Source organism: Anolis carolinensis, chromosome 4 (genome assembly GCF_035594765.1).
Source record: "Anolis carolinensis isolate JA03-04 chromosome 4, rAnoCar3.1.pri, whole genome shotgun sequence".
Lineage (NCBI taxonomy): Eukaryota > Metazoa > Chordata > Lepidosauria > Squamata > Dactyloidae > Anolis > Anolis carolinensis.
The window spans coordinates 224,560,221-224,578,637 of NC_085844.1; the positions used below are offsets into that span (position 1 = coordinate 224,560,221).

At 39.3% G+C, this 18,417-nt stretch overlaps 1 protein-coding gene across 2 annotated transcripts; it reads left to right on the forward strand.

Annotated features, from left to right (window-relative positions):
• The first annotated feature begins 343 nt into the window (after positions 1–343).
• Positions 344–11,235, forward strand: manbal (mannosidase beta like). Of its 2 annotated transcripts, none has more exons than XM_003225287.4 (4): positions 344–471; positions 2,436–2,575; positions 5,825–6,021; positions 9,114–11,235. In XM_003225287.4, exons 3-4 carry the CDS (start codon positions 5,872–5,874, stop codon positions 9,219–9,221), a joined length of 258 nt encoding a protein of 85 aa, XP_003225335.1. In that variant the 5' UTR covers positions 344–471; positions 2,436–2,575; positions 5,825–5,871; the 3' UTR covers positions 9,222–11,235. The 2 variants fall into 2 exon arrangements, with proteins under 2 accessions (XP_003225335.1, XP_008115805.1); XM_008117598.3 differs by having other exon boundaries at positions 2,436–2,565.
• Positions 11,236–18,417: the final 7,182 nt, after the last annotated feature.

The following is an 18,417-nucleotide window of genomic DNA, read 5'->3' on the forward strand; positions in this document are numbered from 1 at the left end:
CTAACAGCCTAACGGCTGTTAGGAATTGTGGGAGTTGAAGTCCAAAACACCTGGAGGGCCAAAGTGTGCCCATGCCTGCTCTAGATGCACTCTTAAGTATCCAGAGCAGGTTAGAGACCTTGAAAATATACAACTCCCATGATATCCCTCAGCATGGAGCCATGGCAGTTAGAAGTGGTGCCAAAGTACACTAATGCCCATAAGATCTGCAGACTTAATAAGTCAATGGCGAAGCAAAGACTCAGAGGAGGCCATCCCTCTGTATGACGCCAGGGGGCGCTCTGCCCTCGCTCCAAAGAAGAGGCTTTTCAGCAGCACAGGAAGCGCAGCAGCGAGGCAAGCAGCAAACCAAAGGCCACGCCTCCCTAGCAACGCGTTGCTACGGGTGGTTGCTACGGTAGACGAAGAGCGAGCACTTCCTGGAGGAGCACAACCGCTTCCGGGGGAAAAAGGCTTGGCGTTTGGGTGGAGGTAAGAGGCATCTTATTGGGAGTGTGAAGAGGGAATGTTGCATTTGTTCGGTCCTGTGCAAGAATAGGCAGGGACATCTTTGTATTTCCCAACTAGGAGGCCGGTCTGTGCATACACACAGCGTGGTGCTAAAGGTGCAGCCACACTGTCGAATTAACGCAGTTTGACACCACTTTAGCTGCCCTGGTTCAGTGCTATGGAATCCTGGGATTTGTAGCTTGGTGAGGCACCTCTTAGGCAGAGAAGGCTAAAAGGCATTGTGGAAATCCCAACTCCCATGATTCCATAGCAATGAGCCAGATCAGCTAAAGTGGTGCCAAACTGCATTAATTCTACAGTGTAGATGCACCCAAAGCCGTTTTTATTCAGTATAGGTTGAAATTTTTACTCAGTATGGCCCCTGGTGGTGGCGCAATGTGTTAAAACGCTGAGCTGCTGAACTTGCAGACTGAAAGGTCCCAGGTTCAAATCCCGGGAGCGGAGTGAGTGCCCGCTGTTAGCCCCAGCTCCTGCCAACCTAGCAGTTCGAAAACATGCCAATGTGAGTAGATTAATAGCTACGGCTCTGGCAGGAAGGTAACGACGCTCCATGCAATCATGCCGGCCACATGACCTTGGAGGTGTCTACGGACAATGCCGGCTCTTCGGTTTAGAAATGGAGATGAGCACCAACCCCCAGAGTCGGCCACGACTGGACTTAACGTCAGGGTAAAACCTTTACCTTTACCTTATAGGTTGGTGCTCATTTCTGTTTCTAAGCCGAAGAGCCACCATTGTCTGTCTATAGATACCTCCAAGGTCATGTGGCCGGCATGACTGCATGGAGCACCGTTACCTTCACACCGGAGTGGTACCTATTGATCTACTCACAATACACAGTAATGTTATGTTGTAATTACTGTATTTACGAATTTAGCACCAAAATATCACAATATATTGAAAACATGGACTACAAAAATGGCTTGGATAATCCAGAAACTTTGATAAGTGAGGCTTGGATAAGTGAGACTCTACTGTATTTGTATATTTGTTTATACCCTGCTTTATCTCTCTTGAAGGGGACTCAAAGCGGTTTAACATAAAAGCACCAGCATAACCATTTAAAAATATACAAAAATAATGTTTATATAGTTGTATATTTTGAAATGGCTATGCTGATGCTTTTAGGTTAAGCTGCTTTAAGTCCCCTTTGGAAGAGATAAAGCAGGGCATAAATAAATATAATTGCAGATATCTGCATCTATCTTGGAAGCCTAAACACAGAATCCATTCATGTTTCATATGCACCTTATACACATTCCTTAAAGGTGTCATTAGTATTATCATGATTTATATGGCATTAGGAAATGTACATGGTGCTTTACAATAGAATTAGCAAAATCAGCGGGTCCTGCCCAAGGCATACTATTTAAAGCAGGTATTGGCAAACTTCGGCCCTCCTGGTGTTTTGGGCTCCAAATCACCTGGAGGACCAAAGTTTGCCCATGCCTGATGTAAAGTGTGCATATACACATACAAAAGGAAGGAATAGCAAATCACAAAACTACAATACCAGTGCAAAACAAATCATCCAGATCAAATGCACATTTTAAAAAATCCACACATAATACAATTCAAAGCAAACCGAAAAGTATCTGTATTCAAAATCCTTGTTTATTTATTTACAGTATTTATATTCTGCCCTTCTCACCCTGAAGGGGACTCAGGGTGGATCACAGAACACATATACAGCAAACATTCAATGCCAGTTATACAATGACAAGACAGACAACAGATAGATATTATATAGACTTTTCCCCATCTTTTTCGGCATCTTTGGAGGCTGCGCTCAGTTCTGGCGACGGGAGTGCTGTTGCTCCATTTCCTTAGCAAAGAGCTTTTTTTTTGTTCATAAACTTTTTTTCCTCTTCGCTTTTCATGCGGTTCCTATTTATCTACTCACATTGCTGTTTTTGATCCGCCAGATGGGCGACAAGCTAGGCTGAAGGTCAGGAGCTCACCCTGACCTGGCTTCGAACTGTCAGCCTTTTGGTTCGTAAGATTTACAGCAGCTGCAGCTGGTGATTAACCTGCTGTACTAAAGCCAGTCCCTATGTGAGTTACTGTGAGTATCCCTTTTCTGAAATTCTTGGGACCAGGAGTGTTTTGGATTTGAGGAGATTTTGGAACACCAAATGAAAATTCATTTATTATTCATATATACTTTATATGCATAGCTTGAAGGTAATTTTATATGCAATGTTTTAAATAATTTTGTGCATGAAACAAAGTTTGGGTACATTGAACCATCAGAAAGCAATGGTGTCAACATCTTAGCCATCCAATTTGGAAACATTTCCAGGTAAGAGATACACTACTTATTAGAAATTGCCCCATGGCTTCTTATTATCCGCCACATAATTCTTTTTCTTTTCCTTCTTTCCCTTCTTTTCCTAATGGCCTTAAAAAATAAGAGGATTTTTTCCTGCTTGCAGAGTACCTAGCAATTAGTCTAGTTCTTTCCTTCCTAGAGGAGTAAGTGGAAGAAAGTAGGTCAGGAAACACTATTTTATCTGTTTCAGCATAAAAAATGAAAATATAACCTCTAGAAATGGGGAATGGGATTAAGAAAGTGGGAGGAAGTAGGTTACTTCACAGAGAGTGATGGTGAAGGTGTTATATTTTTTTTAAAAATGCAGGAAGTGTTTGTAGGATGAGTGAAAGCATTTCAGGGGGTTGTATTTTAAACCTGAAGTTTTAATAGGAATGAAGATAGAGTACTTGAGTAGGTGGGGAACTATTTTGGTTGTGACTTGTCATTCCCTCTTTATGTGAATCTAGTGACTAAAAATAGGTGTTCTGGAAGTACATGATTTTTATAAAGGTTTTCGCCCTCCTCCAAACAGTTGTCTAAATTGCAGATCCAATCTCTTTCCATGGCTTAAACTGTTAATCATGTAAACTTCAATGAACCTAAAAATCAGTGATGTATTAATTGGGAAACATATCTCTTTATGGATTGCTATAAAGCTTTTGGTGGGCCACTTTTTAAACAGAAGACTGAACTGGGTGTTTTTTGTTCTAATCCTGTAAACCTTTGTCCCCCTATGTCTTTTCAGTGGCCATAACTGAGCCTGACATAATTGGAAGTGGCACAGTTTCACTCCAAAAAACAAACAATATAATGAGAGGGGTACTGTATATCAAATCCATCTGGCACTTGCTTGTTTTACTCTAAAACTGGCAGCAGCTCTCTTTAGTCTAAGGCAGAGGTCCTCCTGGTTAAAGTACTGAATAGATCTGGGACTAGGTCTTATCCAAACTTTTTCCAGGAGTTTAGCACCATAGCAGCTCTAAATAACCAATCAACCCAAAGCCCTATTATTTCGGGTGTATATAAGGGACACAGACTGGAAGAATTGCATATGATAGGAGTGAGCAAGTAAAATCAGGTGTAGTCCCACCTGCCTTTATGTAATTGAACACACACATACATGAAGAGATTTTATTGTGGGGATGCCTGCCATAGATGTGGGTGAAATGTCAGGAGAGAATGCTTCTGGAACATAGCCATACAGCCCAGAAAACTCACAGCAATCCAGTGATTCTGGCTATGAAAGCCTTCAACAACACATATGTTGTAGCTGATGATAACTAGTACAGGCAGCCCCCAAGTTACAAACAAGATAAGTTTGTTCTGTAGGTTTGTTCATAAATTGAATTTCTAAGTAAGTTGGAACAGGTACATTGTTAAAGTGTAACTCCAGCCATATATACAGTAGAGTCTCACTTATCCAACATAAACGGGCTGGCAGAACATTGGATAAGCGAAGACATTGGATAATAAGGAGGGATTAAGAAAAAAGCCTATTAAACATAATATAACATTATGATTTTACAAATTAAGCACCAAAACATTATGTTTTACAACAAATTGACAGAAAAAGTAGTTCAATATACAGTAATGTTATGTAGTAATTACTGTATTTATGAATTTAGCACCAAAACATTGCAACATTTACTACAAAAACATTGACTACTAAAAGGCAGACTGCATTGGATAATACAGGACATTGGATAAGTGAAGCTTGGATAAGTGAGACTCTACTTTATATGGCTTTGGATAGCATAGGCAAGGATTAAGAAAGGCCCATAAGCCTAGTTACAAATCTTAGTTGCAGAAATTCCTTTAAACTCTGCTCCAAAAACACTGGCTCACCTCCACATATTACTTGGCTGTGGTTCACGTAGACACTGTGGGCCGCCAAAAAGACAAATAAATGGGTCTTAGACCAAATCAAGCCTGAGCTATGTCTAGATGACTAAACTGAGACATATCATGAGAAGACATGATTCGCAAGTCAAGACAATAATGCTTGGGAAGGCCTGCAAGACCTAAAAAAGGCTGTTAATGATAAGGTGAGTTGGGTTACCATAAGTCACTCAACCTGACAACAGTTAACAACTAATGTATGAGATGTACAAGGGTTGTTTAAAATGAGTCAATACTACTAAAACTGAAACCTAGGAAATGATGAAATTCTGGAAATACTGAATATTAGTGTGACAGTGTGGCCTACTATGATGGCCATTTCTGTGTCACTGGAAAAAGGGAGTGGGGAGCACTGAGAGTATCCTGATCTTTTTTTATGACTGGATACACAGCTCCTCCATTCTAGCATTGGATAGTCTGGCTGTTCATTGATTTTGCAGTCTTTGTGCTGCCAGAGATATCCCCAATGCTTGACTTTTGAACTTTCCAGTGTGCAAGGGACTTTTTTTTAATTAATTAAAATTTAAGATTTAATTAATTAACACAATTAATTGATGTATAGAAATGTCTATCTTGCCTTTCCACATACAAAAGAATGAGGCAGTTCATGTCAATTAAAAACACTTTAAACAGTCATTCATGAAACAATTTTAATAAAGCTTTAAAAGCAATTGATACAACATTTAGTAACAGGAAGCCAGCAAACAATGGATTCAGGCCATGAACAGACCAGAAATTTCCTGGGATAAAACTTTGGCCATCATGGAAACGGTGGTAAGGAGGGAGCAGAATGATCTGTAAGTAGTGATTTTGACATCTTTAATGCCACCACACAAGCCTCTTTGAGGCTGATAGGATTTATAGAAATGCCTCATTAACTTTTAGGGCTGAGCTGGTTCATTCTGGGGGAGAAACATTTGTGGCTTTAAAGGTTACAGATATTAACTACCTGACAAGTAAATGTAATCATCAGATTGGCTGGTACCAGTAAGATAGCAGGATTTTTATGCTATCTAAAATTTCTGAATGGCTGTCATGACTTTATGGGGCAGAGGGAGGGAAACTATACAGAATACTATACACTTATTCATTTCATCACAGGAGGAAGAGATCTGAACTTGTTGGGGGCTTAGTTGGAAACTTCTGTCATGGCTGCTGAGCTAGACTTCTCACCCCCTGAAATCCCAGAGCCTACACTCTTGGAAAACATCCTTCACTATGGTCTTTTCTTTGGTGCCATTTTCCAGCTCATCTGTGTGTTAGCCATAATTCTTCCTATTCCAAAGACACACAAAATGGTAAGCAGTGATAAACCAGTTTTGTTCCATAATACTAATGTTTAATTAGGTTTGTGAGTCTTGATGCAAATTCTGGCCATGATTGTGCCAATTTAGTCATTGTCAATTGTATTCTTTAATGGTAATTTGTAACATCCCGCTAATTCTTCCCGGTGAGTTCCAAAGGTATGTGTGTCTTTTATATTGTTTTTATGGATGGGTTTTATATCCCAAACACAGATGGGTAATGGAAGAGTTAAGCCACTTAACTGAGGGTTGTATTTTAAGTGTATATTATGGAGAAGACCAACCACATCCACTTCAAGATATTCCCAAGCCAGACCAGTGATGCTGCCTGTTTCACTAGTTTCTCATACCAAGACTTATATGCAAGACTTTTTGAAGTCTTGCCTCAGCTTGAACATTAGAAGGCAGCAATGATCTTTCAGGACCTCTGAACTTTGAGTTCCCGAATGCTTCTTGTTCCATTTTTCTAGAGCTGAAGCTCTTTTGGCCAGCTTCCTTTGGGTGAATCACATCCTTTAGAAACCAAGCCAAGTCTCCTCCCTTCTTGGACTGCCGCATTAGCATGAACTGCAATAGCCCATTTACTTGTGAGATTCAAGCCAAGTTCCTTGAAGATAAAGATACTATTAACTATTCCCCCCTCTGTGGTGTTATCCACACTCTTCTTAGAGGTTTGACATTTGCCTACACCTCCATTTTTCTGCAGCCTTTTCCAGTTGGCATATATTGATTTTGAGATTCTCCAAAAGCCTAAAAATAAATATGTATAGCAAAGCTTGTTTGATGATGAGGAACAATGTGGGTGTATGTAGCTTCTTAAAGGAACCTAGTTCTGCTCCCATGCGTGTGTGAGATTTTTTCCTCCCAAAAATGGTGAGATTTTGGGTTCCATGGAAGGAATGTTTTCTGCTCACAAATGATATTAAAATAATTGTGCAGTTGGAAACAGATGTATTTTTAACCTCCTGGGTTTTAAAATTTAAAATTTCCAGGTTTCAAATTAGACTGTAATTTTTTTTTAAATGTTAATTTCTTATTTTTCTTTGATGGCTTGAGCAACTATTTTTTTAAAAAAGTTTGAACTACTTGAAGGGTTTAGGCATTGAAACTCTGATAAATCAACTTCTGTACCCACTTACCATGCCAGATATTTGACTTTCCCATGTAACTGTGATGTTCCTTCCTGTGATCTTTCCCAAACTGGCTCCCTTCAGATGTGTTAGAGTGCAATCGCCATCACCACCAACTAGCACAACCATTGGTTGTGCACATCAGTAGGTATTTAGTTTGGGGAATGCTCTCATGCAGACAGGCAAAAGGGTCATTTAAATATATACCACTAAAAATTAACTACACTGCTACATCTCAGACCTCATCTCCAGAGTGCTTTCCCACAGCAAAACTGTTCTCTGCTTTCTCTTTTTTCTTAGTATTTAATCTTCTCTCTCCTCCTATGTTTTCCTGTCTTCTAGCTCTATATTTACCGTAAAAATCATCACAGTTGCCACCAAAATTTGGCAGCAATTATGAGAACTGTAGTAAATTTGATGGTTGCCCCCACCACCATCTCCAATAGGTTCTCCAAACCCAGAAGGCTGTTCACTCCAGAATAAGCTTCCATGGCCCAAATTCCATTTCTTTCGCCTAAAATATCTGACAAAATTAACTTTACTCCATGAGAGTGTATGCAGGGAGGTATATACTGGTTAGCTCTTAATGCAGTGGTTCTCAACCTGTGGGTCCCCAGATGTTTTGGCCTTCCAACTCTCAGAGATCCTAACAGTGGTAAACTAGCTGGGATTTCTGTGAGTTGTAGGCCAAAACACCTGGGGACCCACAGGTTGAGAACCACTGCCATGATGCATTTTTGTTACAACATTTTAACACAGCTTGAAGATTTCAATAGTGTAGACTCATTTAATGCACAGTTACAAAATAGCATATCACAGGTGAACCCACATAGAAATGGTTAATCTTAATTCCCATCAAAGCCACTTGGATGAAATTGCCATTACAAATTTGTTCTATTATTTAAATGAGCACTAAATTCAACTAGCTAAACTTAAGTCCAGCCTGTAGACCTTGATATGCTATAAGAATGTGGAAATCTGCCCACTGAAAATATTACATTAACCAGGATTGACCTGCAACCAGCATTTTGTTTTTTCGACACTTTTTTTCATGGTCTTTGCTTCACTCCATCTCAATCCAATTAACCTCACGACCCCACCCCCACCCCCGTTCTTTCTTTGCATCCTGCTGGTGTCTAGCCCTTAGCCTTCTCTTCCCTATTTTCACTTCACTCCCTATCCTTTCCTTTTTTTCCTGCCTATACGAGAGCTGCAATGTATTCTTAAAATGTAAATATTGTATACATGATGATCAGGCTGCAATCCTATATGGACTTCCTTGGAGTTAAGCTGCAGTGCTCTGTCACTTAAAGTAACGCTGGATAAAATCAGTTTGCATATTTTTTTTTTGCATTTCCTTTTAAATAATGTGCTTTAAACCCATGTAAAAATAGTGGTTCACTTTCTATCCCATCCCTGTAAAGTTCTCATGTACTACTGTAATACCCTGTTTCCCCTAAAATAAGACATCCCCAGAAAATAAGACCTAGTAGAAGTTTTGCTGAATTGCTAAATATAAGGCCTCCCCTGAAAGTAAGACCTAGCAAAGGTTTTGTTTGGAAGCATACCTGCAGAACAGAACACCAGAGCATGCAGAATCAGGAAATGTACGTACCATAGAGTGTTGTACATGGAAATAATGGTAGTAACAAGAAATTCTTGATAGGATTCACAGTTTGTCTGGTTGTGCTGGTTTGTGATGACAACTACTGTAGAGCATATAATAAATGATCATTTTTTTGTTCAACAATAAATTTGAATTCTTCTTCATGGAAAAATAAGACATCCCCTGAAAATAAGACCTAGAGCATCTTTGGGAGCAAAAATTAATATAAGACACTGTCTTATTTTTGGGGAAACACGGTATATGACACCAGATAAGCCTATGGGTTTTAATGTGTGACCACATACTTAAAATCACTGTTGATTTTATTTCTCTAAATAAACTCCTAATAGGATACTGAAAGCTTTGAGATGAAAAATTCAGAAGTGATAAAGAAACCCAAAGCTGCTACTGCTTCGCTAAGCAAGAAACCCAAGAAAGAAACGAAGAAGAAGAGATAAAGCAGCTTAATACAATATTTTCAAGACCAAGTTATGGCAAGAAGCAAGCTTTCTTGAAGACAGTATTTGGAGAAAAACTTTAAATACTTTCAATAGTATTATGTTCATTATTGTTATGGATCAAGTGGAGGTACCTCCTAAAATAGCTTGCCAATTATTGTAATATATTGGAGGTTTACTAAATTTTGTACTAAGACTGCCTCCTTTTTGTTGTTGAGATGTGAAGTCAAAGTCTCTTGAAAAGAAACTGGACCATAAGATTGCCTTCACTGAATTCTTTTTCATGCTTAAAAAAAAGACAGAGGGATCAAACACTACAACTTTTTATTTTGTGTGACATTTATATGCATAATATATGTGTTATTACAGCCATTTGGTTGGATTTATTTGCTTTATTTCTTAAATCATGTAATTATACCGGAGTTTAGCTTTTCTTGACTACTCTGACAGTTTTATCTGTCTCGCTTTGCACTTCATGCCTAATTACATAAGTCATTGCTCTCATCAGTGCTTCAAAACATACTTTTTTATAAAAAGATTCAGGTGGGCTGAATGCATAAGAATCGTGATTCATATTCCATGAAAGATAAGCACTTACATCTTGATGAAAACACACTAGAGACAACAGTACGCCAAGTTTAGAGCTTCCTCTGATATGTGAGATTTCATTTTGTTACATAGTCGTCATAAGTGATTTTAATACAGTACTCGGATACTGAATTACAATGGCTCTGGCTGTTGAGAAACAAGGATGAGGTGTTGGCTACATAGAGAAAAAGAAAAGAACATTTTCAGAAGTTCTGCCATGGTGGGCTATTATTTATTTATTTACATCACTTTTACCCCGCCTTTCTCCCCACGGGGACTCAAAGCGGCTTACAATAAATAGGCAAAAATTCAATGCCTAAAAACAATGTAAAAACAACAATTCATATAAAAAATCTACAACAATTCATATAAAACAGATACCATTGCAAAATAAAATCACATTATATAAAATTTTAAGTATGTCCAAGATTAGAATCCATTCATCCCTGTCTCCATTCTACCCTTTAGGATTCATTTTCCTTCTGTGATCCCCAGTTTGCTGTTGGCCAAGACAAATTGGAATCCACCTTCATATTTGTTGAAGCCATTTTTGTTCTCTTACTAATGATCAGAGTCCTCAATCTAATTACTAGTTTCAACTAAAGTAGTCTATCAAGTCAATGGGATCTGTTTTAAGTGTTTCCTTTATATTTGTCATTGAATTAGGCAACTCAACAAATAAGAGACCTCCATGAGCCCCAGTTATCAACAGCCCTGACCAGTTCTTGTAAATTCAGAGATATGTCTTCTTTGAGTGAATTAATCCACATGTAGTGTGGACCTCCTCTTTTCATACTGTTTTTCACTTTTTCTAGAATTATAATCTTTTCCAGTATGATATGCCAGCTTATGATTACATTTCAGTTTAATCCATTTGACTTGCAGTGGGAGAAAAGACTTGATTTGTAGTCAGATCCATTTATCTTTTTGGGGGTCCGTGCTATCTGTAAAATGATCTTCCAATACCACATTTCAAATATGTTGGTTTTCTTCCAGTTAGATGTTCTTCACCATCTGTCTAGAAATCAGAAATTCTCTTAACATTGATGTTTTTAACTTTGGTATATTATGATATAGTTTTATCAAGTGTAGAATGTAAGTGTAGACTTTGCTACTCAGCAGTTGATTAAATGGATCTGCACTAGTTGATTTACCATATTTCATTGCATAATAGTCACATTTTTATCCCCTTTTGACAGAAAAAGGGGTACAACTATTATGTGATAAAATACAGTAGGTCAAGGAATCCAGTTAAATATTTGGGGAAACAGTACTGTTATGGTTTTCTACTAACTTTGTATTGTCCCTTTTGAATTCAGTGACAACCAACTTCTGTATTACAGGTGAACTATTGTGGGACCCACAAACCACCTTTCAACCTCCCTCCACCCCCACCCCTCAAAAATAAAAATGGGATTTCAGGCTGCTTCTGGAGCATTTATTTGTGTGTGCATAGGTGAAGACTGGGACAGTAAAGGAGACATTGCAGGCCACAAAATACTCAGCCTTGCTATAGAAAACCAAAGATATTTTCTGCTGTGTATCCTTGGTCTTGAAAATTGTCCTCCTTATCTCTGTAGTTTGCCATGCCTGCTGCGTTGCTTAAAGTTCATTATTGCGTATTTAGACCTTCTCATCATTTAATGTAAAACCTACTTGAATCAAATGAAGTTCTGTATTGCAGCTCAGCTAAAATGAATCATCCATCCACTTTTGTATAAAAAGGTTTTCTATTACACATTATAGATGATTGTCACCTGTAATGGGTCAATAGCTTTCTGGTATGCTTAGTATTCCTGTCCAGCAGCTTTAGATGAATAACCCTCATTGTAGCTGTTCCTGGAGGCAGGTTTCACCATTCTTCTTTACGAAATGAGGTCATATCGCGCTTTGCATCTCCAGAGCCATCACTTCTTCTGTGACTTGGAAGAACTGCAACATATTTTTGGAAATTCTGCCTTTCTGGTAACAACGAGCTCTCTTGTGGCTTAAAATAGCATTAAACTGTTAGGGGAGCTTAGTTATTCTCTCTATCTGAAATGACAGATTTCTTCTGTGACCTTTAGTTTCACTGTCTTTCAAACTTTTGGGGACCCTACAGCAAATTCAGGGGACGGTTTGCACAAAGTATGAAAAAGGCGGGGTGGGGTGGAGAATGAAGTGGCTGATAGTTTCAATTTTGGTGGGAAATTTTATGTTAAACAGTTTTTGGGCCACCACATCTGTTTAAAAGGTGAATTGCCTTTCTCGGAGATTTCCAAAAGAAGCAAGGAATCCAGTAAAAAGGTAATCCAGAAATTCTGGAGGGTTCAAAGGCTGCAAAAGTAACCTCGGAAGCCACATGTGACACCAAGGTCACACTATGATCATCTGTGCTTTAGAAACTTAGCATAATATATTCAAGAATCCAGTCTGCACAAAGAGCATTCCCATAGGTTGGCTCAACAGAGTCCTTTTTTCTCTCTTTCTATGCACATGTTCATTGGCTGAATGTAATCTGCCATATGCACTGCTTTTAGCCGCATAATTTTGGATTGCACCAGGGCAGTGGCATAAAGAAATACACAACCAATTTTATTTTTTGGTAGTCTGCAAAATACAGAATCCAACAGTTGCTTCGAATGATCTCCACAGCTGTGAAAGAGTTCTAACCTCAGTAGACTGACATGCCAGTATCTTCTAAATCTGTGGTCTGTTGTTAATTTTGTTTCAACATTATTCAAAAACCCTCCTAAGCTAATTTCCTTGGGGCTAATAGAAGGTAGTCAAGGGAGAAGAGGCATTTTGCATGTCTTCAGAGGCACTCCTGCCTGTATTACTTCTCAAGCTCTGACAAATACTGTTTAATAGTAAAAAAAACCTGATTCCGTAGAACATGGCCATAGCCATTGTCTACTGCTTTGTGGTCTATTAACACTAAGCTATTCCCCAGCTTCTTGAAGACAATTTTTGCAGATCATATAATCATAGAGTTAGAAGAGACTACAAGGGCCATCCAGTCTGTCTGCCATACACAGACAAAGCATTCCCAACAGATGGCTGGCCAGCCTCTGCTTAAAAACCTCCAAAGAAGACTCCACCACACTTTAAGGCAGCATATTCCACTGTCAGACAGCTCTTATTGCCAAATGTTCTTCCTAATGTTTAGGTTGGATGTCATTTTCTGTATTTTGAATTCATTACTCCACAGCCTAGTCTTTGGAGTACCAGAAAAACTTGCTCCATCTTCAATATAGCATACTTTCAGATAGCTAAATGTGGCTATTATGTCATCTCTCAAACCTTTCTCCTCCATGCAAAACATGCCCAGCTTTTTAAATCGCTCCTCATAAGGCCTGATTTCCAAACTTTTGATCATTTGGTTACATTCTTCTGGATCTGGTCCAGTTTGTCAGTATCCTTGAATTGTGATGCCCAGAACTGGACACAGTGCTATTCCAGGTTGCGTCTGACCAAAACAAAACAGAGTGGGACTAATGTCACTCCTGGCCTGCAATTCCCATCGGAACAAGGGACATTGTAGTCCAAGGCATTCAGAGGACATTGGGTCGGGAAAGGTGATCATTGGAAGCCTTTCAGCATCATACTTGCTTTGTTAATAGCATATTTTTCCTGTATACCTTATTCCATCTTTCTACCTTTGCCAAGAACAGAAATAAATAAGAGCAAAACTAAATTAACTTTATTTCTCATGGGATGATTCCAGTCCTGAGAGGAGGGAGCAATAATTGAAAATGTTTCTGGAGAGAACAGTTGTGCTCTTATTTTATTTCTTGTTCATTTTTGGTGGGCCTACTTCAGAAATTCCCAGTGGACAATGCCCCAGATTTCTGTAGTGAATCCCTTTCTGGATTTTTCTCCCTTTCAGAAAAAAGCAGCTAGGATAGTAATGTGGTGCATTCACAGAAAAATACATGAATGGAGAGGGGGAGGGTTTTCCTTCAGAATACAGCAATGCAATTCATTTTGCATGGCTATGACCCAGCTGCATTTCTCAATTTTGAGTAAAAGTGATTTAAGTTAACAATGTGCCTTTATGAAACCCATGTCCTGGTAGGACAAAATCCCTTGAGGCCTCGTAATAAGCAGCTTGTGACCAAAAATCTTGGTGGGCATAGTTTATTAAAAATCCATATTAATCTTATTCAGATCTCGTTCACTTTGGTCCCACTGTGTTCACATTTTTTATCTGCCTCTGATGCACCCAAGCAGAGAGTTGTGCACAGAAAGAAATTAAGCCAAAGCCTTTGGGCAGGTTTGGAAACAGGCCTGCTTTTACCGCCACCCTAGTTTCCCCAGCATTGAAAATTGACGGTTTAAGGCTGTTTCTCAGCAAGTCATTCTGTTTCTAATAAGGCATGGCCCTAAGACTGAACACGTGCATGAAATAAGTGGGGTGAACACACCACTTTTTGGATCTACAATTCCCAGTTTCCACACCCCACTTCTTTTGATAGGGGAGTTGCAGACCAAAAAAAAACCTCTTTAAAGCACTGGAAATAAGAATATTCAACCAACACAAGCACATAGCTATAATGTGTCTGGAGACTAGGACTAGATGTCATTTCCTTCTTTAATCTGTTTGATTTATATCTTACATTATTTCCTGAAAGCTCTAAGCAGCTTACACAAATATTTCAATTTATGTATTAGCAAACCAGAAGGATTTTCTGCACAAATACTGCCTTCAATCAACTCCATTAGTTGACTTTACCTCCAAGCGTTTAGAATATGGAAATGGAAGAGATTGTACAGGAAGAGGCAAGATTCTCAATATAGGCTAGCTCTTGGGGCCATTCAATAACACATTGCAAAATAGCATTGTGTTTTCAAGGAGAGCTGCACCATGTGCTCACCTGTGATCAAGGAACTTTTGTGGGGAACAAAGTGTTCTCTGCCTTTGAATGCAGACACTCAATCTTACTCCCAACCATTGTTTTCCAGTGTGCATTTTTCTTTGATTTCTCCTTCCCTGAAAATTCTTAGCAATCCGGTATACTATCTTTATTACAAGAAAATACATTTCATCTCCACATTAAAAAGAACCTAGTGTTTTACAATACTTTATCCAACCCAGCTTTACCCAAAGAATTCTGAAGATGGTATCTTAGAGCAGACACTGAAATCATGCACTCCTCCTCTATTTTTGCTGGACTGCAACTTCCATCAGCCCCAGCCAACATAACCAATGACGAGGAACACTAGGCACTGAAGACCAACAAAATCTGGAGGCTCCCATTATACCCTTGTTGCAGAGATTGCTGATAATTCAGAAAGAATCTTAGTCACCATCACAGACCTAAAGCCTTAGTTCATTTTGCAAAGAAAGAAAGACTATTAAATCTGATCTAATTTGAACCATGTTGATCATATGTGACATTCAGTTCTGCCTCCTGAAATCACGTCTATAATTCTTTCCTTTGAATCGTGTTGGTTTCAAAATTTTCAACCAACCTGCTCACAATACAACGTGCAGCCTAAATGCTCTTTTCAGTAAGTCACTACCACGGTTCCAGTAATCATGCCAGTGTTTCCATAACCGTAGAGCTTGTTCAGTCAACTGAGAGGGATGCAGTGAGCATTCCTCATAGCCACCCACACAATCCTTTATGTCCAGCTAGAACCAGGACTAGGCCAAGGCATGTAAGCAAATAAAAAACCATCTTTCCATGCTACTGTATGCATTTATAGCCCAACCAAAATCAGCACTCCTTTTCCTTTGATAAAGGCCCTATCAACTGGCAGACATGTGCTCAAAGACTGGCTCTTAACAGAACAATTCAAATGGCCACTAGCCAACCTAAATAGCCTGCCTTTCTTGTACATTGTCCCCTTGCCAAACCTGGCTGTCTGGGAAAGCAGGAACAGTAGAGAAATTGGCATGTGGAAGATGTTCCTCCCCAAGTGATTCATTCCACCCGTAATGTATTGTGGATATGAGTGAACATAGAGTTCTAGGAAAGTGAGACAAGGACATGGCAGGAATGAAGGAACCAAAAAGGTGAACGGATTGGAAAAACCAACAGCATTTCGTTCAGTGGTACTCAACCTGTGGGTCCCCAGATGTTTTGGCCTACAACTAAATATATGTTGTACGCCGCTCTGAGTCCCCTGCGGGGTGGGAAGAGCGGGATAGAAATGAAGTAAATAAATAAATAAACAAATAAATAATAACTCCCAGAAATCCCAGCCAGTTTACCAGCTGTTACGATTTCTGGGAGTTGAAGGCCAAAACATTTGGGGACCCACAGGTTGAGAACCTCTAATTTTAGTTGGTTAAATGGATTGATAAATCCATATTAAAACTTCATAGAATCAAAACTGATTTAAATATACTTATGATTATTAGGACAGCTGACTTGTATGTATTTTCTGTAGTTTATAATGTTTGTTTTAAAAAGCAATTTATTGTGTAAATTATTATAGGAAGCTAGTTAGTTATTTGCCACTGCTGCAATCATTATCACATGTTGTATGTTAATAACATATTTGTTTGCCATTAAATGCCTGTGGCATTTAAGAGAAGGTCCAATCTCTCATCCCTATCAGCCATGCCTGAAAAGGGGATGAGACTGAGAGAAGGACTTCCTCTGTGAATTTCAGGCTCTAGACAGCCTACTTTGACCTACTCACCCAGTCCCCCCAAGTTCCTTTTTAAAAAATTAAGGAGGAAAAAAGGTCTACACACTTGTGCTGGGTGTCATTTCTTCAAGGATCTGTGGTGGCCCTCACATTTCTATGAATCTCCATAGCCTTAGATTTCAGAATAGAAACTAATCTATGATTATTAAATAAGGAGACACCAAATTTCCATCCACTGGGACTGTTCTCAAAAAATAATGTCAGAGTGGACCTAAGTAATGCTATTGGCAAAGTGCTCTGCAAATTTTTCATAGTGAACTGTTATGCATTGTATTTCTTTTTGTGCCTGACTAGTACGATTGCTGACCATTCAGAGCAGTTCTGTTGAATGGCTCCTTTCAGACACAATAGTGGCAGAAAATAATAATGTATTTGCTTTTTACTTTGCTACAAAGTAGTCCTTTAATCAAGTCTAGCCTGTGTTCAATCAACGTCCTTCCAGTCTTCTGTTAACACTCTTCTAGTCCAGTGATTGCCAAGTTCTGGTCCTCCATGTATTTGAACTTCAGCTCCCAGAATGTCTGATCATTGGCCAAAGTAGCTGAGATGCTGAAGTTTATGTCCAAAACACCGGAAGGACCAGAGCTTGGAAATTACTACTCTAGTTTCTATCTCATTCAATTGCTGCTGGCTCTTTTGGCAACAAGGAAGCCGTTTGGCTCAATAGTGTACAAATATTGTCTGCTGCAGTGCTAGGAAAACCCCCAAGTTCTATGGAGAAATCTTTTGAATCCATTAACCTCCTGGGATGGACCACTCTGAGTCCCTCACTTCTGCTAAATATAAATTTGGACCACAGATTGATCTGTCAGTGACAATAGAAAGCTTCTCTATTCCCAGATTCTATCCAGCATAGAAAATAAAGTTCAAAAGAGTGACCAGCAACAAAAGTAGGGTTAGATATTATTCGCGACCAATCTATGATTGTTATGGTGGCCAGGAATATGGGCCCATTTCTAATTCAGTGAAAATGTCAGTTCTTAGATCACTCTCCTTCTGGCTCAGAAAAACTATTGAGCAGCAGTGTGGGCTATCCAATATTACTACAACAACAGCATACTTTATTTATATTCCGCTCTATCTCCCCAAGGGGATTTAGATTATATATATGGCAAACATTCAATGTCTCATCTAACTCAGTCTCTATGTTATAAGCATGCTCATTCAATGCTTAGATAGTTATGTTTTCCCATTTCATCCACATAGCCTTCATTCTACAGCAACGTTTTCAACCAAGCTACTATTACCAATACTATTCAGATTATTAGGCCTGGGAGACAGTTTGGGGATAACCAGCACTCTGTTGTGCTTCCCACTTTCACCATGATATAACTATCTCCCCACTTCCATATCTCCATCTTCTCTGAAAAACTCCAATAGCTGTTGGCCGATTGCCTTCATCTCCCCACTTCTGCTAAAAATGTATCCTTACTGGGCATTAAAATCCTTACTTTTCAAAACAGACAAAAACCATATACAGTCAGATATGAAAAGATAAAGGGACAGAGCTTCAAAGCGGCACCCCCAATCAAGCAAGCTCCTTTTGTGTTGTCCCCTTTGAAAACAACTCTGACTTTTCTGCACCTGCAAATGTTTTGCTTTTATGCCCCAGACAGGAACAGCTGCTGAATGGAATAGATGATGGGACATGTTGGATTGGAGTCTTAGTTCAACCCAGATTGTTCAGCCTGATGACATTGAGGGGATCCTTGGAGCTGTGAGAGCGACCACGTGCACCTCAGACCCTTGCCCTTCCTGGATAATAAAACTTACCAGTGGGGGGTTGGTAAACTGGTTTGTGAGGATCATAAATGCCTCACTTGATCAGGGACATCTGCCTTAAAACAGGCATTGGTTAAACCAATCCCTTGATCCATCAGTATTAAACAACTACCAGCCAATTTCCAACATCCCCTTTTTGGGCAAGGTGCTGGAGCGGGTGGTTGCTTCGCAGCTCCAGGGATTC